This window comes from Girardinichthys multiradiatus, chromosome 19 (assembly GCF_021462225.1).
Source record: "Girardinichthys multiradiatus isolate DD_20200921_A chromosome 19, DD_fGirMul_XY1, whole genome shotgun sequence".
In the NCBI taxonomy this organism is placed as follows: domain Eukaryota; kingdom Metazoa; phylum Chordata; class Actinopteri; order Cyprinodontiformes; family Goodeidae; genus Girardinichthys; species Girardinichthys multiradiatus.
The window spans coordinates 6,355,560-6,376,506 of NC_061811.1; the positions used below are offsets into that span (position 1 = coordinate 6,355,560).

Genomic DNA, 20,947 nt, shown 5'->3' on the forward strand with positions numbered 1-20,947 from the left:
TATATCAGGATTATTTGGCTTCAATAAATAAGCGTTTGTGTTTATTTCGGGCAAGAGTGATTTATCTGTGAAAACAAGGTTGAAGTTCCTCCACCTTCGGTGAAGTGGTTGAATAAACAGTGACAGTTTGTGGTTTTGGTTAATAATTATTAAAGAGCTTTGAGCCCATAATCACAACACCAGAGGACATCTCTGATTTCTATTCGTAAGTGATGATTTTTGGTTAAGAAATAAAAAAATTTCAAATTATGATTTTAAATTAGAATTCTTGATGAATATTAATTAATCAATAATCATAATCCTTACACTTGTGAGGTCACAGAACTCTGCCTTTGAGATCCTGGTGTGATGTCACTGCTTCTGTTTTATCTCTTTTTCTTTATCATATCTAGAAATTGCACATCTGAAAGGAAAGCAAAGTTTTGATTTTCGGAAAAAATAAAAATACCCAGACTTAAAGTTTAGAATTATTTTGAAGAGTACTTATGCATGTCTTTGTATTGCTTAATGCTTCATTTCACTTAAAAGTAATATCATGATATCTTTAAACAAACTTATAAGAATCAGGCTATAAAGTTTTTTTTAATCATCTGGGGTTTATAAGCAACATGAATCCCTTTAACCCCGTTGCTAGGCAACATTCAAGCAGGGGAACCTTTCTCTGCTAAACCGATTCTTTGGGTTTTAGTTCTGATCTCTCTGTGTTACTGAGGTCCGGTATATTCAACAACGTCTTTAGGTTAAAACAGAAAAGATTTGTTGCGTTTTTACTGTTCGTATAAACCAATCTGAAAACTGCACTACATGGAAACCTATGTGAAATCGTTAATTTAGTTAAGCTTAGTTTATTAGTTAATTCAACATAAATTAGCAAAAAATAATAATAATACAATGTTAGAAAGCAATGCAGAAATAATAAATATGATGCATATTGACCAAATATGAAGCCAATACCTCAAAATCCCTAGGAGGAGTTCGTTAAAGTTCGAGGTGAGTAAAAGTGAAAAACGGACAAAAATTCGCCTTTGATCCAAAATGGCCGACTTCCTGTACATTTTAGGGCATCCCCCAAGAGTCTTTTTGATTGGTTTGAGGAGCTCTACCAATGGCCTATCTTACGTTTGGCCAAACCTCTTAGCCACGCCCGCTGACGACAACAATAAACAACAAAAATTTTACGCAGGGGACAATTTTGGGTAAAATCGTGTGCATCTAGGGGCTTGGCAAAGTCCCCAAATTGCCCTGCAAAGACGCAACGGAAAAAAGAATAAGAAACACTATGATTACAATAGGCCCTTGGCAAGCTTCCTGCTCGGGCCTAATTAACCACATTTTTGGAAAACAGTGTTTGATTTTTATAAGCCACACCCAGATCTGATTAGTGCCTGTCCGACAACATGAAGTAGGCTAAAAGATCTCAAAATTTGTCTGATTATTTCAAACATTTTATGTGACAAAAAAAACCACAAAAAAAAAAGATACTTTTTGATGGCGCTGTATGTCCTATCTATTTTATTTATCCTCAATCAGTTTGGAGTTGTTTAGGGTGACAAAAAGATAAAAATGTATCTGTTACAAATTTCAAATGAACCCAGATTTCCAGGTAGTAATTTATCTAACAATTTGAGCCCAGACAATGACTTATATCCAAATGTACTGCAGAAAACGGCTGTTTTTGCTTTCCAGTCAGCTGACAGGGCGGTGGAGATCAGTGTGGAAATGCGTACACAACGGTCAAGTCCAGATTATGAGATTACACAGAACCAGATTAGTGGGGGTCACCATTTTGGTCTAGTTGGAACATGGTCTGCAACAAGAGAAAGTGCAGAAGGAAAATCTTGGGAAACCTTCAATTCGTTTGATACTGTACAGTGTCAGCAAATTTTTGTTGCAATTTACTCAATTCTTAAAACCTAAGAAATGTTTATAGTCATTAACCTTTGGGGTTTTTTCCTAGCATTGCTATAAATCCTATAGATTATAATATTTTGAAAGTAAGAGCCATTGCTTCTATCCGCCTGCATGTGTTATGCTAAACAAAAAAGGTTATGGGTTTTTAAGAGCTATGGTCATACGCTATGGTAATATGGGAAGTGTTATCAACTATTAATTTATTTATAGGGTCCAGTCCACGAGAGCAACAAGCACTCAATCACACCATTAACAGCTATTTAATTCTAACGGACCACTATCATATTTAGGAAATTAGCTCAATGAAGACATCTTCTCTGAGCACGCTCAGTGTGGCCTAGCAGCTGACTGGCTAATAGGCATGGAGATAAGTGAGGAAAGAGAGTAGAGGCTTCGGCTAAAATTAACACAGCCTTCACTAAGCTGAACTTTCTCTAATGCATGTCAACACTAGGATGGACTTAATGTTGTGTGTCTGACTGATTGGTAAAGTTTGCCTATATATCAGGAAGGGACAACCAATATGGTTTGTTCAAATTAACCAGGAAATACTGATCACATTATTGTTGATGCATGTTTGTGAAACACAGTAGTTTCTGTTTGACTTGAACCATTTAAAACTGCTGGACCTGAGAGCAGTTCAACAGAGCTCTATTATAGGCACCGGCTGGGTACCAAGAAATAAAATTGTTTCAAAAAGTTCCAGTTTCAGAACTGCAAGTTTCCGTCAAACCGGCCTCACAGTTTAAAGTGCATTCAATGAGGTCACAAAAAAGGTGCCGGAGTGACCGGAGATTTCCTAGGTTGTATGGAGCATGAACTAATGCTACTATTCCCCTTTCTGCTAAGCACTGAAAATCAGCTTGCTGAACGAAGGCTACTACAATATTCTCTCAATTACAAGAAAGACTAATTAGGCTGTTTGTTTTTAATGACTGGAAATATTTCCAGATAGTTATTGTGGGAGAACTAAAAGAGAGCCACCGTTCACTCTTATAAAAGTAATGGTGTTTTAAAACTACTACCAGCAGGTTGAGACGCCAACAGCAGCCTGACAACCAGAGATCACCTGGATCATTCACTAACTACTGTCAACTTTTATGTTTATGTTAATCTGTAAAGACTGAGCAGAAAAGCCAATAAATATAATATCCTGCATGATGAGCAATCAAAAAGACAAGAAGAACATCAGAAAAGAATAGAGAAACCATAAAAAAGAGAAAACTCATTTTTACCTCAGTTACAGTATAGATTTAAACAAGTCAATGCTTGGATAATAAATGAAATGACATCATGGTCATTTAAACGCTTTGTGTAAAGACTGATAACATAAAGCAATGCTGTTCTCTCTGACTGAAGGGGGAAAAACAGTGAGTCTCAAACCGGCCTGTCTACTCCGGTTGTAGCAGTGGGTCTACGAGGTTCCACCTCCTTATGGCCGATTGTTAGTGAGTTTATCGGTGTGTGTGTGTGAACTCACACAGACACTCCCCCCTCAGAACATAGTGGATTATATAATGTCCTCACTACGTGCGTGCTGAAGGGTACAGCATGGTGGTTGGCTGTAGCAGACACAGATCAGAGAAACTCCTGTCTAGGCTGTCCTCTAGCGCTCATCTTCAGCTTTGTTTATAATCCTCTGTTTCCTTTTTCAAACATTTTGTTTATATGATGGATGACTTTAAAATAAATACACAAACTCTTCATTAGGATAAATATCCTGTCAATTCAATACAAATTAATTTCCTTACTGAAACAGCACAGAGTACAATAAAGTTATGTTATTCTAGTGGAGTACTATAAAACATGACGAGAAGAGCACACATATAACGGCAAAAAGAAATAAAAATGCCATTAGATGTTTAGAGTTAAAAACAGAAATAAATCAGCGACTCCCTGTCTGTGTCACACTTGCCACCTTTAAATTTCAGACTTTCCAGTTAAAAGACCTGGGTGTACTCAGACGGACTCGTATTTAACATCTCGGACAGCTCGGGGGGGCGGGGACTGAGAGCCCGCAGCGTCACGTGTTCCCGCGGCCCGCCCTCATAAACATCACAGTCGCCTCGGCTCCCGAGCCTCACGCTGCTCTCCACGGGAGGGGGTGACGGCGGCTCTGTCTGCTTTGTTTTTACCCATTTTTAACGTGTTACCAGCTAAGGAACACATTTCACTGACGTCGGATATAAGTTTAGGGAACGAAAATGTGGCTGAGAGCGTCGGGTCTAGTTAGGAGCACCTGGTTTGTTCACTAGAAAGTACCGGTTGTTCTAATCTGGACGACACAAACTCCGCGCTGCGAAGAAAACAACAACAATCCCTTCGAAATAAATCAGCCACGATCTAGACGTAGATTTAGATTATTTTTTTTTTTCGCCCTCCTTCTCAACCCTGCGACATCTGTTCTCTGAGTAGACGGTTAATAGCCCTGAAATGGACCGAGGCGGCTGCCAGTTGAGCGGACGAGGCAACGACGCCGTCGACCGACACGGGATGATCACCTTGGAGGATCTGGAGTCCTTCTCGGAGGACCCGCTGTCAGACTCGGGCAATGGCAGCCTGGAAGAAGAGGGAGAAACTATGGAGGCAGAGGACAGTTCAGACCGACTGCTACATTACTGGCAGGAAGTGGCGAGGGGCCACCAAGTGGAGGTTTCCCCAGGTAACAATCCACAAAGTAATAACCATGGCGACATTGAACTGGACTAATAAATGTTTTCTAGTGGCCTAGCCTTTCCATTAGGCTTTATTCTCTGAATGTACAGTTTAATTTTGGTCTCAGATAAGTTAAAGCAGGAAAAAAAGTCCTGGATCAACTTCAGGTAACTAAAATTGTCTCAGCTTCTTCCACAGTACACACTGACCTAGTTTCCTGATTAACCAGTTCCAGATAGGACATTCCCAGCGCTTCAGGCAACCATGGATCTCAACTAGATAGTATGAACAACTGAATGCAAAAATTAAACTTCGCATTGTGATAATTTAACTGATTTCTACATGCAAACTGTTGGTGTGGCTACAAAGAGACACCTGTAGAAGTGGTTCCCAAAGTTGGGCTCAAAAATCACCTCAGAAATTAAACTAAATTACAAAAACGATGATGGAAAATAACTCTGTATGATATAAATGTGCATCCAGCAGCCGGAGAAAAACTCACACACCCTCTGTCATCCCATTAAAAGGATTATAGAAACAATATGACTGGAAACTTTTAGCAGTTTTTAAAAACGTTGTATATCTTTGATACCTGCAACCAAATACCTGTATTACAAATAAATAATAGTAATATAATGGTTAGCCCCATACCCCCATTTCATACTAGCACCTTCTCCGTTTGGCGTCAGTAAATAATCCCCTTCATACGTGTGTACTTCAGCTACTGCACGAGTTTACTTCTCTCCATAGTTTGGCGTTTTTAATGAATTAAGATGGTAAATTTTGCAGGCTAATGAAGCATGTGCTCATGTATCAACTCGGCTTGTTTTCGATGTCTCACTAATAGACATCATCTCATCTCCTGTAAATTTAAAAGTTAAAATTTGCAGTTCAACAAAACCTCAGAGATAGGCTTTGCTATGTCGCCAACAGGAATGACGATCAAAGATGTTGAGGATATGTTTACGTTGTCGGTGTAAATTGTAGAAAGCTCAGCCTGCTGTAGCAAATAAAAAGCAGTTTTTGGGCTGCAGTCAGTAGCGTAACCATCAATAGGCTATTGGAGCTCCAACGGCTGCAGACTTGCTGTTAGTGACATACGTATTGACACTAAACTTTAACCAGATTGACCTAGTGGGGGGAAAAAAGTTTTTGTTGACACCTTTTAGATTAGACAAATATTTCATTTCATCGACTTCAGTAGTTCCTACAGTTGCTGGCAGGCAGCATTGAGGCTCATGGTCTTCAGAGTTTTGTCAGGAATCAGCTCAAAAAAGCAAAAGATAATGGTAAAGAGTATTTATGTTATAATTGTTAGAAGAGATAAAAGGTAATCATTAAAAATAAATTAAGGCATCAAGTTGGCGACTGTTTCTGTTGTCATTATACCTGTAATTAACTGATTTGGCAGCATACCCAACCTACAGTCAGAATCATGTGTCTCCTCTCCTGATGGTTTTTGGTTCAGAAGCTGAAGGGTTATTTACCGTCACGGCTGAAACATGCTGTTAAGATCCAGAAATTCTTTCGTTTTTTGAATTTTATTTTTCTATTCTAATTATAAACAAAGAACGTCACTTTTCTAGATGTCCAGAAACATGATAAATAAATCGTTGTACTACAACCCCTGGCAAAAATGATGGAATCACCAGTCTCTGAGGATGTTCCTTCACTTGTTGAATTTTGTAGAAAAAAAACAGATCACAGACATGACAAAAAACTAAAGGCATTTCAAATGGCAACTTTCTGGCTTTAAGAAATACTAAAATAAATCATGAAAAATTATTGTGGTAGCCAGTAACGGTTACATTTTTAGAACAAGCACAGGGAATAAATTATGGAATCACTCAATTTTGAGGAAAGAAATATGGAATCACCCTGCAAATTGTCATTACAAAAAATAACACCTGCATCAGATTAAATCTGCTCGTTAGTGTCCAGGTAAAAAGGAGTGATCACACCTTGGAGAGCTGCCGCAACAAGAGGACTGACATGAATCATGGCTCTGACATCAGAGATGTCACTTGAAAAAAAGGAGAGGATTATCAATCTCCTTAAAGAGGGTAAATCATCACGCAGTGTTGCACAAGATGTTGGTTGTTCACAGTCAGCTGTGTCTAAAACCTGGGCCAAGTACAAGCAACATGGGAGGGTGGTTAAAGGCAAGCATACTGGTAGACCAAGCAAGACATCAAAGCGTCAAGACAGAAAACTTAAAGCAATATGCCTTGAAAACAGAAAATGTACAACAAAACAAATGAGGAACAAATGGGAGGAAACTGGAGTCAACATCTGTGACCGAACTGTAAGAAACCGCCTAAAGGAAATGGTATTTATATACAGAAAAGCTAAAAGGAAGCTATCACTAACACCTAAACAAAAAAAAACAAGGTCACTATGGGCTAAGGAAAGGCAATCGTGGATGACTGGATGCAAGTCATTTTCAGAGATGAATCTCGAATCTGCATTGGGCAAGGTGAAGATGCTGGAACTTTTGTTTGGTGCCGTTCCAAAGAGATTTATGCAGACGACTGTCTGAAGAAAACATGCAAATTTCCACAGTCATTGATGATATGGGGCTGCATGTCAGGTAAAAGCACTGGGGAGATGGCTGTCATTACATCTTCAATAAATGCACAGGTTTACATTGACATTTTGGACACTTTTCTTATCCCATCCATCGAAAGGATGTTTGGGGATGATGACATCGTTTTTCAAGATGATAATGCATCTTGCCGTAGAGCAAAAACTGTGAAAACATTCCTTGAAGAAAGACACATAAGGTCAATGTCATGGCCTGCAAATAGTCCGGATCTCAATCCCATTGAAAATCTGTGGTGGAAGTTAAAGAAAATGGTCCATGACGAGGCTCCAACCTGCAAAGCTGATCTGGCAACAGCAATCAGAGAAAGCTGGAGTCAGATTGGTGAAGAGTGCTGTTTGTCACTCATTAAGTCAATGCCTCAGAGACTGCAAGCAGTTATAAAGGCCAGAGGTGGTGCAACAAAGTACTAGTGATGTGTTGGAGTGTTATTTTGTTTGGTTGTTTTTCATGATTCCATATTTGTTTTTTTCAAAATTGAGTGATTCCATCATTTATTCTCTGTGCTACCACAATTATTTTTCGTGATTTCTTTTAGTATTTCTTAAAGCCAGAAAGTTGCCATTTGAAATGCCTTTAGTTTTTTTGTCATGTCTGTGATCTGTTTTTTTTTCTACAAAATTCAACAAGTGAAGGAAAATCCTCAGAGGCTGGTGATTCCATCATTTTTGCCAGGGGTTGTATACACTGAATCCTGATACAGTTGGACGTTTCATATCAAGTTGGATTTAATTTAAACACACAAACATTTCATTTCCTGATACACAGGACCATGTCCCTTTAAACTTCAGTTTGTTTACTACTACACCTAAAGTTTGCTAAATTCCCTTTAATTTCACGTAGCTTAATTAACCGTTCATTTGACTTATGCTTTCCATAGTTTGACCTTTTGCCACGTGAAGCCAGACAACGTGCTTGCGAGGAAATAACAATGGTCTTAAACAGCTAATCACTGATTAGAGAAGCAGAATTAAACAAAGTTCCTATTGAGACATATTTCAACATTTTAATTCCTGCCTCTGTTACAAAACACTGTTTTCAAAGCAGAAGCTTGCCTTGATCGGTGTTGAACAAAAGGAACGCCGTTGTTTTAGTTCGGTTTTGGACTGCAAGCGAATGCAGAAAAAAAACGGTCTGGAGACTGGCCCAAATTTAAATGTGTGTTCATGTTAAACTGACACTGTGCTTCCCGTCCTTGTGTCTGCTGCTTGGACATCACCATCATGCATCCATTTTCATACCGCAGGCATGTAAGATGCGTGTTTTTTCACTGCAGCCTATTCCTCGACGCAGTTACTGAGCTATGGGTCGCTGGTAAACATTTATACATGCTAAAACTGAGTTATAGGTCACAATTTCCATCTTTAGTTACCAGTGTTGGTTGCATATACTCATATACTCCACACATTGATAAAGACAACACATTTCAGGTAGAACGTAATGATCTAACAGCAGATTTAATCTGTATACACAAGTCTACAAGTGTGCCGTAGCATGGCTCAATTAGCTTCTCCATCACTAACATGAAAGCACAACTGAAGCTTGTCACCCACTTTTGCTTTATTAATTGATCTGGAAAAGCAGTGAGTGAGTCCCCTGGGGGTCCATTAGCAGTGTCTGGAACATCTTTCCTTCTTCCCCTTCAGACCTTCATCAACTGAGAACAAAAGCACCCGCAGGCATTTTAACTCTGAGGGGATTAAGCTTCCCAGCCTGTGGTGGCACTAAGGTTCTGGCCTCACAACCAAACTATAGCCAGGGCCACGGCAGGCTGTAATTTCAATGGAGTCAAACACAGTCCGATAGAAAGCTCGACTTGTCATAATCTGTTCTTACTTGTACAGCAAGCTGAATTTTCCCAGCTCCCCGAGAATGAAGCCCAAAACAAAAAAGCCAAAATGGAGCGAGTAATTTTCTGTGAGAGTTCCGATGCTGTATTTGCACTGAGGTCATGTCACCATCCCAGACCTGCTCCGAACAAACACACTGATTTCTGCAGCAAAGCAAAGTACTCCAAATACGATTGCCTACAAAATATTGCAACAGCAGTTTTTTTGCAATAGTGATGTGACACACGATGACAACTGCAAGTTAAAACATAGTGCACCTTTGATGGCTACAGATCCATTCCAGGGCTTTTATGTTGCTTTAAACAAAAACTATAACTCAATAATATAATATCTGCTCAGGTGGAAGAATCTGCTGACAGAACAACTATTAGTTGTTAACTTTACAAATCTGTCTTTCATAGAAGAAAACCAGAAGATTTGCGTTTTGCCACAAGCCATTTAAGGGACACCGCAGACATGTGGATGATGGTGCTTTGCCCACTTTTGACCTACATGCAAACTGCTAGGTGTGGAGGAAAACTAACACCATAAAACATGGAGGTGGTGGAGGCATCATCCTGTGGGGAGACTTTTTATCACCTGGGACAATGCAGCTGATCAGAGTCAAGACAGTGTTGCAGGCTGCAAGGCTTGAGACTGAGGTGCACCTTCCAGCAGTATAACAGCCACAAAGATACAGCTAGAGCTACTGTGGAATGGTTTAGATCAAAGCAAGACTGAGGCTCAAACTGCAGCCATAGATTACTTTACAAGGTACTGACTAAGGTGAATAAGTACACATGCAACATTTTCCACATTTATTAAACAAAATGTTCGGAATCCATGTGTCTTTTTCCTTTTACTTCACATTATGCACTACTGTGGGCTGGTCTGTCACATAAAATCACAGTAAATCACACTGCATTACAGTTTGTGGTTGCAGCACAGGTAAATGTGAAAAAGTACAAGCGGTATAAATACTTTTGCAAGGCACTGTAGGTTTGTTAAAAGCTGCACAGTATATTGCAAACTTATTGTTATTGCAATATCACTGCTATTGCCAAAACAGCAGACGGTGGCCAGAAGCAACTTTCAATAAAACTTTGGGTAGATGGAAATACTGAATACTTTTGTTCCAGTAGCTGGAGAGACTACTCGTTATGTCGGACGCAAACTCGCATCGTTAGCGCAACCTTCACCAACGTTATCGCGTGTTTTCCTACGTTCTTGCATAAAACAATGCCAAGCTAATCCTCTTAACATGTAACTTTGATTTTCGGATATCCCATGATAAAAAAAAACAATACATTAAATGTACACTCTGGTTCTCAGATGATGACTTTTCCCACAGCTTAGTTTGTTGTCAAATAATTGATCATCTAAATACCACAGGTCCCTTTGACCCAATTGTCCTTCATGGCATTGACCGATAAAATCTGATTAAACCCGGTTCACTAGGATTGCTGTGTGAATACCTGGCACAGGAGGCAAGTTGGAACTCCTGTGGCTGAATACAAGGTGGTTTTAGTTAGAGAAAGCTTAAAAAGGATTGGAATAAGGAATAAAATATCCTCCAGTTGCTTTAAATGCTGACTTGAGCTGTAGACCCAACTAATGCCTTGGGCAGCGTCGGTCCTCTGAATCCGTCAGCTCTAATGAACTTTGCTCTCAGCAGCGTCCTGGCATGTGCTCAGCCCAACTGGCAGAGCCTCACTCGAAATACAAACACTGCTGGCCAACAGGCTGCAGGAGGCGAGAGCATTTCATGTAGATACGAGAGAAAAGACCACATGTACTGTATGCAACACATAAATGGAAGTTCATGAATAGAAATCATTAAATTTCTACATGCAAACTAAAACTGCATCAAGAAACAAGCTGTAACTAATTAGTTTTATTACTTTCTCTTGAAGGTTTGCATGTTTTACACAGGCTGCCATTTTGGACTGGGTTTAAAGCCTGTTAATTAATGTTTCATCTATTCCACAGATATGGCAGAACCCATTCAGCAGCTGAGTAGCGACAACCAAGGACACAGTCAAAGAGAGCACGTCCCATTTACCCTCCTTATGCGGAAAGAGAAGGTATCCATCTCATTTTAACCACGATACATCTAGTTGGTCTTTTTATGGTGTTATTCTCGGCTTCAAGTAATTAATTTAGTGGCCCAGTTTAAAAGGAGCTATGGGCATATCAGTAATAGGAACAAGACCTGCAAATTAAACTCCTGCATGACAGCTCAACCTCTGCTGGGCAGCAGTGTGTTTAGCCAACAGACTAGAGCTTGCATTAAAATCTCCAAATTACAGGTGCAGTAATCTAATAAAGCTATTAAATTAATAATGGAAAGAAAATTTGAAATTCTTGCCATTCCAGTTTACTTCTACCAGAGCTGTAGTTGATGTATGATTAATCAAATATGCAAATCTAACAGGTGATTTTTTTTTTTTCCCTATTCCTAATGTGTGCATACTTAAATGCTCTGACCTACACACCCAACATAAAGAACGCTCACCCATAGTCATGTGCAGACATTGTCAGATATTCACTTCCAGGAAGATGTTCGTGTCACCCAAGCTCCTTAGAGGAGGGTATAAATAAAAAGGGCTAACTGGTTTAACTTCAATTAATTAGTTCATTAGAACTTGGCTAGAGACTCACTTTGAACTAAGGCCAACCATGGCTGCCTATTCTTAGAACAGCTTTTAATGTCTTGTAAAATGGCTGTCATGTGGCAGCTGGGTCGGTCAAATACCTGATTAGCTTCAAGACAGAGTCACTGTTGGGACAGAAAGTGAAATAATTATGTAATACACAAATGCATCCCAATAAGTTAGTTCATGCCGATCTGACTTTGGACCTGATAAAACCCAGCTGACTGGCTTTATGTAGATGTAGATGGTACCGACCCACACCGCCAAAAGTACCAACACCTGCTTTAATGACCATAGTTTCAATGCACTTGACTGGCCAGCAAACTGGTCAGAACCAGATCTCATGGAGAATCAAGAGGAAGATGAGACAACAATGCAGACGAGCTGAAAGCCGCTATTAAAACAAGCTGGGCTTCCTGAACACCTCACCAGAACCACAGACCGATCTCCCCCAAGTCACACTGTACTGATGCAATAATTCATGCAAAAGGAGCCCCAACCAAGAACGGCCTGCTTTTGGCAGGTCTACATTTCTGTTTTAAAAGTCCCCTTTTAATTTTTCGTATATATTACTTACATTTGAAATTTGAGGTTGGATTTTATATTTAAAGTTACCGGAAATAAACTTTTGGAAGTATTTCTGTGTTCAATAAATCTATGAGTTTACTTCTTCATAATATTCTAATTTACTGAGATGCACCTGAACATTAAGGCAACAACCAATTGTTCTCTTCATAACACATGACTGCATGTAAAATACTTGGAGTACGTATTTCCTGAAGTAATTCTACGTGTTATTTAATTAAATTTGGGCTTTCATTCGAGGTTAAATGTATGGTAGGACCTTATTGAACAGGCATTTGTTCCACATCTTCCTAATGTTGTATCTCTGCACTTTCCTTCTCAGTGTGGGGAGCAGCTCTATGAGAAACGTCACTATGAGAAGGGCCATTGGGCTTGTATAACACTGCACGAGGATACATATGAACAGAGCATCTGCTATGGTTTCATGAGAATAATGAAATACATCTGTCAGCAGAACTCCACAGGTGAGTCCAAAAGTAATGATGCATCTGCCTTGCAAGATGATTTTCCCATCATCCTTTATAGACTGCGATGCACCGATTAGGCTTCTCTTGGCTAACATAGATTTCCGGGTTTTTTCCAGGTTCGTGGAAAAATCTGCCAGTTCCGATCTCTAGCCAATTGATTGGGGCATCTGTATTTAAACGCCCCAGCTAGGAGGTTTCCAACACTGTAGTTTCACAATTTATCTTTTTCTGATTTAGGGGACTACCTTGGTATGACGTTGCCCATCGTGACAATAGTGCGGACGGATGAAAATCATTCAGTGATCTCCCAAGATGTCACTGTAGCGTACTACCTTCCTATTGAGCATCAGGCCCAGCCTCCACAGGCGTATGATAACGAGATCGTCATCGAGGTCTGGCCTGCCGCTACTGTATACACAAGGTTAGTAGAGCACAGAATGAAAACCTGTTCTAAACGGATTTATTTGCTGCTAATAGTGAGATGTTGTCTTTATCATCTCCATCTACCAGGGGGTTCACTGGTCCCACCAATGAAGTGACCATCATCAATCAAATCAGCGCCATGGCTGAGCTGCTGGACTCCCCGGGTGTGTGCGCCAACGACTCGTTCATCGTGGCTGGCTACACCAACCCTGCTCACAGCCATCGTCAGAATGAAATCTGGTTTCTGGAGCGGCGCTGACCAGGTGGCATCATCCTACCTGTGACCCTTGAGCCTCATGAACTCTTGACACTGCCCCAGCTAACTCAGCTACAGCCTCAGGTTCCATCATCCTTGCCTGAAACGACCACCAGCCTAGCACACCCCAGAGGAAATAGGTTTTAAGTAAAAAAAAAAAAAATTCTGAACTAACCTTAAAGACTTCCTTTCCTTCGTTTTAGATGGATCTTTATTAGACCTGAACTGAACCACTGCCATACACTGCGTTCTTATTCTGCTTCAAGCTGGATATTAAAAACCTTTCCTCAGCACAGCGCCCTCTTTGTTCAAATTTGGTAGTTTAATCTGTCAGCGCTTTCTGAACGCGGTAACCACTGAGTTGGGACCCAAGTCTGAGGGTGTGTTTCAGTTGCTGGTTGGGGGAATTGAAGCAAGTTCAAAGCCCTGATCAGACCTAGTATTAACCTGCATATTGGCTGAGTCAGATAAAAGTACACAGCACTAAGCAGGATCTTTTACACCTGGTACCAAAACCCAGTTGTGAAAACCCGCTTTACATGCAAACAAACATGTAGGCGAACCACAGGGTGGGCTGACAGACAAGCAACAGGGAATGGACAGATCTGCTGATGTTTCTGTAACATCTCAGATGTTATTTCAGGCACGAAATCCTTGATGAGCTCATTTATGTACCTTAAGACACATAAATAAAGATGAATAATGTGGGACATCAGGGCCTGGTATTACTGCAGACACTAAAGATTTTACATAGAGTTCCCTGGCAGCTGCTACACCCATGCAAAACACTGCTGTAAACCTCATTTTCTTGTGACGTTTTACAACGGTCACAACAGGAAGTAACCCACAGCTCCAGAAATCATTGGAATGAACATCACAGTGCAGTAAAAACGCACTCATACTGGGCCCTGTTGTCCACTAATCAGTATAATCTTTCTGTTTCTGATTTTAAACCTGTATATAAGATGAATATTTTATAACGGAGAGAAATGTCCAGGCAATAACTCTGCTGCTTCAGGGGAGTCATGTCAGGTCTGTTTGGTTTTTCTACCAAATTAAACCCAGTGCTTAGCCAGAGGCGGTGCTAAACCCAGTTCTTAACTGGTTCTAGAAAAGAAACTAGTTGGTTTTCCACAACCCAAGACCCAACTCAGCGTTTGTGATAATTTTTCAGAGTTTCTGTGGGGGACCTCAGTGCATGGAGACAGTTTAACTTAGAATCACCATCTAGATTCATCAACACGGTTTTAACAAGCGCCGTTTGTGAAGGTTTAACAATCACTGATCTGATCGGTACCAGCGGCGCTGGAAAGTTAAACACAGTGCTTGGCTGTCTTCAAGAACTGAGGCAGAAGATGCGTTTATGGATTCAGCGGAATAGATCTGCTGTAGGTGCAGCTCTATGTGGCGCATTGACCTTCGACCCTGTGAGGGGTGATATCAAAATAAACATCAGGAGGGTAAAAGTCTGAGCTTACTATTCATTAACGATAGAGCACTGTGAATTTACCGTTTTGTCCTAAATCAAGGTGATCAAAAACAAAACTAAAGCTGAATTTTAGACTTTCCTAACATTTATATTGCGTTTTGGTCAGACTTGTTTCCATAAAATACTTGGTGGTAAAGCCAGCTAACACCAGTTTAGCATTGGAACTGGTTTGGTGTAAAACCCTGGTGTGGGACAGATTGCGTTCAGATCGTTTGCAGCGTCCCAGGCCACCTCTGAAGGCAGTGAGATGAAAACTGTCCTCAGTGCATCTTGACTGCATTAACACATGCATTTAACCCCACCCAGTTGCAATCGGATCCCTCAGGACCAATGTTTGTATTGAAGCTAAACACATAAGGTGATTTTATATAGAGAACAAACACCTGGGAACAGAACCCGTGGTCATGTGTTCGAGGCTGAATGTAAAGCTCCAGGCCATCACGCTTCAACCAACCAAATGCTAACAGCTGATTTATCTGCTCAATGACAATCAAAAGCTGTACCAGATTCTGTACATTCTGTCTCAGTTAATGATCCACGATGATGCATTCCTCCTGCTCCGAGGCTTGTTCATTCACAAACTGAAGTACTTATAAGTGTACCTTTTGTCTATGTCTGTCGGTGTTAGTTAAGTGTTCACTAATGTATCGCAAACACTACTGTTGCTAAGTACATAATTAAGCCACAAAAAGAGTATATTTGCTGTAATTAAAAGCTAATTTGTGTTTTAAATGTGTTCCTAATGTTCTGTCTCATATCAAAGCAATCAGTTCAAAGTGATGTGAGGATGTTTCTGTTCTGGATGTGTGCATTTCTCCAGGGTGTCAAAATGAAACGGAGGATAAATAATCACTGTGTGATTGTTTTTCCCTTGAACAGGGACGTCTGTGAAATGCTGAGCATGATGTCTGCTGAATCCTGTTTCCACAACTCAACGTCAGCTTTAGCCCAAGAGTTATAGTAGGTGGAGGCATTAAAACATGGGAGATCCATCCATCTGGCCCAACACATTATTGGCCAGCAGAGTTTAAATGCCTGGTACCTGAACGGTTGTAGTCTACTGATGCAAGCAGTCCTTTGGGACTGCAAAGTTGCACACATTGAAACTACGATTTAATAATTTCCGCAGTTCTAATAAAATGCATCAAAAGATGTGCAAAAATTACATTCTGTGCTAGTATTGGGTTGGGGGGGCTGCAGAGCAGCAATGTACAGCAGTCAGATTGGCATCTAAATCCAAAGAGATTATTTTAATCAGATCATAGTAGCATTAATGTGCAAAAAATGCAAAAGCTTTTGAATAATAGGTTGTTTTTGTTTCCTTTGAGGGCCTAGTTATTGCTTTGTTTTCATGCTCATTTCGTTAGCATTTTGCAACAGACTGATATGTACTGTGAATGTTCAAATGCAACAAATGAGTGCTACTGTGTTCTGTTTGTTCAATAAAATGTGCTGGTGTCCCATCTTTTAAAATGTGAAGTTTAACGTCTCCCTGCCTCCTCTTTACAACGCAGCTTAGTTCCAGGGTTTCAGCCTTTAGCCTTATTGTTAAACGTGAACAATTTCTATACACTGGAAATCACATAGATGCCTTTTTAAACACAGTTAAAATTAGAGGAGTTTAACTATGAGCCACATACAGAACTTGACCGGGTACCATCCATATTCACACAGACTTACACGATAGACAAACCTGGTGTCAGTCTGAATGATCTCTGTACCAACCAATAACAAGAAACCACAGCTTCATTTTTATTAGAACAAATACAGCAAACCAAGGCCAGCACACCCTATCCAACCATAACTTAAAATACAACGACATGAGGTGCTGCGCAGTTACTGAAGCAAAGTGAATCAAACCCTCAGAAAAGAAACACCGAGACTACAGTCGCTGTGGCAAAAATCTTGATTTTTCCACAAAGGTCTGCTTCATTTTTCATGGTGACACTTAAATCTAGCTTGCCTTGAACACTAATCACGTGAAATGCAATTAACTGCAAAATGTATGAAAATCTAGTCCCAGAAACCTCACTCGCTCTGTGTTTAACTTATTATGGCAACATCAAAGCCCATGAAAAACCCCAGTAAGGAAGTAAATATGCCTGCATTCATAATATAGACTGATTGGTTCATGCATGCCTTACAGGGCTGTTTCCATTAGGCTGATGAGAAAGTTGAGATATTCAACAAAAGTAAACAAAGCATTGGGGGCGGCCAAGAAAGTCCAGAAAGTTCGAGGAGGACCATCTCCTGTAGGTTGAACTAAAAGTTGGAGTTGCCACCGGTGCAGAGCTAGCTCATTAAACTCACCGGCAGAAGGCCGGTGAGTTTTTCTGAGCACTTAAGAAGCAACATCTCTCCAAGTAAAACATTCAGAGGATTGAAATGAAATATGCTTCATCTATGACAAACCCTTCAGACTGCTGGAGATATCAAGGAAAAGGACTGTCCAGAGAAGAAAAGGTGGCGCTTCCATGAATCCTGTATGAAGGAGCCATTGAAGCACCCCAAAACCACTACTGTGTGGGGTTGCCTCTTGTCCAGGGGACAATTTTGTCTCAAACACTGAAAAAGAAACAGTGAGATCCAAACATCGCTCAATAACGAAGGAGCAAACTGGTGATAAATGATCTTTTCCATCACGACTGGGCACCATGTCACAAATGGTAACTGGTGGCAAAGAAAATAAACCATTATGACCTCTGGTTTACGCCCAGGAAACTCCCAATCTTAATCTTATTTAGTACATGTTGATGCTTTGCATAATCATGAAGTATTGCTCAATAAAAAAGCCTTTGAAGCTTGTAAAATGTTTGTTGTTGACTTTCAGTATACCTTCGAAACATCTGAAAAAACCTAAGCAGGAAACTTTGTGGAAAAACAACATTTCTGTCTGCCTCTAAACTTTGGCTGTACAGTGCTACCTCTGGTACCATCCAGAACAGACTAAGGAGTTACCAGGAAAGTAAAAAAACCAGTAAAAAGATTAAAAAAAAAAAAACATTAATAGCTTTAAAAAAAACATTTTCTGTTACCTAATGATTTTGTCCAGAAAAAAACCCTTAAGGAAATTTTTGGAAAAAAATAACAGATGTTCAATTACAAAAGATCCCTTCGTCTACAAAGCCTCCATCCATGCTCAATCAAAAACACAGAGGAGAAAACACAGAGGAGAGGAGCACTAGAGATGAATGCAGGCGATTAAAATTGGCCGATAACTCAAAACAAACACCTGCCTGCATGACTGGTTCATTTTTCTGATTTCCTCAGCAGTTATTAAATTCTGTCTGCTTGGCTGCAGTAATGCTCATTATACACCCGACTGCAGTGTTATCCCCCTTTTGGGAAGAAATAAATGCTGGTTAACAAGCAGGTTGGAGACATCTGCCAGTTGGGGGCTGATATGAAGGGACAGAGAATGAAAGGAAACTAGAGAAGTAAAAGAACTGGGGACTACTCTTACACAAACCAAGAAAAGTTGACTTAAAAGAGCACACAGACAGTGAGCAAAGACAGCAGGTAGGCTTCGTTAATAACCCGAAACTCAGTCTACCAGCACTAACAGCTTGACCACTGAGTCAAATAGGATGATGCTTTCAAGACAAATCAATCCTTTTGACATTAGCTGACCCAGAAAGAACCACACAGCCAGGAGAGAGACGTGTGACGTTGAAGTTTTACAACAAATGCAAGCAACAAAAAACAAAACATCCAGAAGGTGGCAGCAAAACACCTAAAAATGCTGTGCAGTATATTACCAGACCTTGAGTGAGGCAAACTGTTTAAATGATTTAAGCTGGGGATGCACTCCACAACTTCACAGATTTATAAAGGCTTGGAGTTTTTGGTGTCACTGTGTTTGATTGGCCAGCAAACTGGTCTGACCTGAACCCCATAGCGAATCTATGAAGTAGTGTCAAAAGGAAGATGGGAGACACCACAGCCAAGCTTGAGGCCACTTATAAAGCAACCTGGGCTTCCTGAACATCTCAGCAGAGCTACAGGCTGATCCCATTCCTGCCACACTGCACTGATGCAGTAATTCATGCAAAAAGAGCCCTGAACAATTCTGAGTTTTAAATTATCCATCAAACTATTTCAAAATGCCTTCTCCAGTGGATGTGTAATGCCTTTGACCCATTTTCATTTATTTCTACCTCAGGTTTATTGCTGTAACTAAAACACAACATTTACATTTGATTTTATTCTATTTTTAACTTAATCTGAGAAAAACAAATGCCTTCTTTGCCTCTGCATGTGCCTACCTGAAGATAGCGTGCCTGCTGAGCCGAAAGTTTCTCACCCAGAGGAACCACGATTTTCTCCACACTCCGCTGGTGGGAATGAGCCTGGATGTCTGGGCTCTCCTCTGAACGCAGCTCAATGTGTGAAATTAGCAAATTGGATATCACGGACTGTACCGACTGCAAAAATGACACGAAGGATTAAGAGATCAGATAGGTTGCAGAAGCAATTTCTATTCAAGTTATATTAGATTAGATAGATGAGGTGATCTCACCTTTGTATCTCCTCCTGGAGTGGCACTGAGAGCCACAACACGAAAAAGCTGGGTCTGGCTGGTCAGCTGTCTGATCACCTGAGTTGGAGAAACAGGTCCAGTAATAAGACTATATTAAGCATTGGTTTTAAGCCCCATTAACTCTAATACATCTAAATAAAACTGAGTGAAACCAATTGCTTTCAGAAATCACCTAATTAGTCAAATAATTTCATCTGTGTGTAATTTAACATGATTATAAACGCAGCTGTTCTGTGAAGGCCTTAAAGGTTGTTAGAGCAAATTAGTGAACAAACTGTATCGTGAAGACCAAGAAACACAGCAAGAAAGTTGTGGCAACATTTTAAAGTGAGTTTAGGTTTGTGTGGCCGTATGGAAAGGTTGCAGGATCTTGGGAATTAAGAGTTCGACACCCGTGGTATAAGCAAAGATATGAAAGCTGGGTACCTGACAGTAGGCATGGTTGCCCAATGCCTTGTGAGCTTCATCGATCACTACACACTTGATCTGCCTTGCTGGACAGGTGTCTCTAGAAAGATCGTTCACCATGACTTGAGGGGTGAGGAAGAAGACTCGTTTGGACCTCCACACCTCCTGCCTCTGCTTTGCTGCAGTGCTGCCTGTAAAACAATAAACGTTAACCATTTTAACAACGGCTAAAACCGAGATGATGGGTGTCATGATTGTTTTTACCTGTCAGCTCAGCCATGTGTTCCTGAGGGATTCCCATCACTTTATAACAGGCCTCGATCTGCTGGGCTACAAGAGGTTTGGTGGGAGCCATGAACACAATCTTTCCTGCTGGATACCAGCGGTAGAAGTTATACATAACCACAGAGGCTATGAAGGTTTTCCCTAGACCAGTAGGGAGACACACCAATGTGTTCTGGAACAGGGAATGCTCTGATATCTTCAGCTGATAGTCCCTGATGGGAAAGTTGGTGGGATAAATCCATACCTCGGCTGAGGAGCTGTCAAAACCTGGGAAATCTGGATATATCTTCCCACAGGGTGAGGTAGGAAAGGGGGAAACGTTTTGTCCTGTTGCATGGTTATTTTGAAAACCGTCGGCATGCTCAAGCTGGAGGCTCCTTTCAGCCTCATAGACGGCTACCACCATTAAGTCATCATCGTCATCTTCAACTTCAGGGATGATGTGCTCTATCGTGGCTGTTGTCTCTGCTGCATGTGTCCTATTCTGACCAATTTCTGTCCATGGAGATTTCTGGCGAGGAGGAAGGTTTGTTGGAGCTACCTGAGCTCTGCTGCTTGAGGCTGTCCTGGTCGCTCCGGTGGCCGTTCTAACAGTCTTCCCCGATTGGACCGCTTTGTTCTGGGACACAGAAGCCCCCCAGGCCTGGAACAAAGTTCTCTGATTTGAACCACCACTCATTTTTATCAGCTGTGGCGCAAAACTTTAGGAAGAAAAGTGCCATGTGACCAGCAGCAACATCGCAACCTGAACACAAATACAATGTCACTTCCGCCGGCGTGTTTTCCAAAATAAAATAACCCGATGATGGCTGCAGGTTAAATGTGTGGATTTATCTAACTTTT

The 20,947-nt window shown here is 40.7% G+C and overlaps 2 protein-coding genes across 4 annotated transcripts in view; one reads left to right on the forward strand and one right to left on the reverse strand.

The window, feature by feature from the left end:
* fancm (FA complementation group M) overlaps nucleotides 1–20,912 on the reverse strand; it is a 63,818-nt gene extending 42,906 nt beyond the window's left edge. For all 3 annotated transcript variants that reach the window (XM_047344953.1, XM_047344952.1, XM_047344951.1), the window contains exons 1-4: nucleotides 20,084–20,912; nucleotides 19,838–20,010; nucleotides 19,391–19,468; nucleotides 19,137–19,295 (exon numbers count right to left, since the gene is read on the reverse strand). In XM_047344953.1, the coding sequence (XP_047200909.1) occupies nucleotides 19,137–19,295; nucleotides 19,391–19,468; nucleotides 19,838–20,010; nucleotides 20,084–20,783 (1,110 nt within the window). In that variant the 5' untranslated portion in view covers nucleotides 20,784–20,912. The remainder of the gene's footprint in view (nucleotides 1–19,136; nucleotides 19,296–19,390; nucleotides 19,469–19,837; nucleotides 20,011–20,083) is intronic.
* Nucleotides 3,965–16,350, forward strand: soul3 (heme-binding protein soul3). Its single transcript, XM_047344960.1, has 5 exons — nucleotides 3,965–4,573; nucleotides 10,987–11,081; nucleotides 12,559–12,700; nucleotides 12,941–13,124; nucleotides 13,214–16,350. The coding sequence occupies exons 1-5, from the start codon at nucleotides 4,345–4,347 to the stop codon at nucleotides 13,383–13,385; spliced, it is 822 nt and encodes a 273-aa protein (XP_047200916.1). The 5' UTR covers nucleotides 3,965–4,344; the 3' UTR covers nucleotides 13,386–16,350.
* Nucleotides 20,913–20,947: the final 35 nt, after the last annotated feature.

Excerpts from the sequence above, each read along its gene's own strand:
- soul3 (XM_047344960.1), top strand. The coding sequence starts at position 4,345 with ATGGACCGAGGCGGCTGCCAGTTGAGCGGACGAGGCAACGACGCCGTC. Across the intron at positions 4,574-10,986 it reads CCAAGTGGAGGTTTCCCCAG|ATATGGCAGAACCCATTCAG; the intron begins GTAACAATCCAC and ends TCTATTCCACAG. Across the intron at positions 12,701-12,940 it reads CTGTCAGCAGAACTCCACAG|GGGACTACCTTGGTATGACG; the intron begins GTGAGTCCAAAA and ends TTTCTGATTTAG.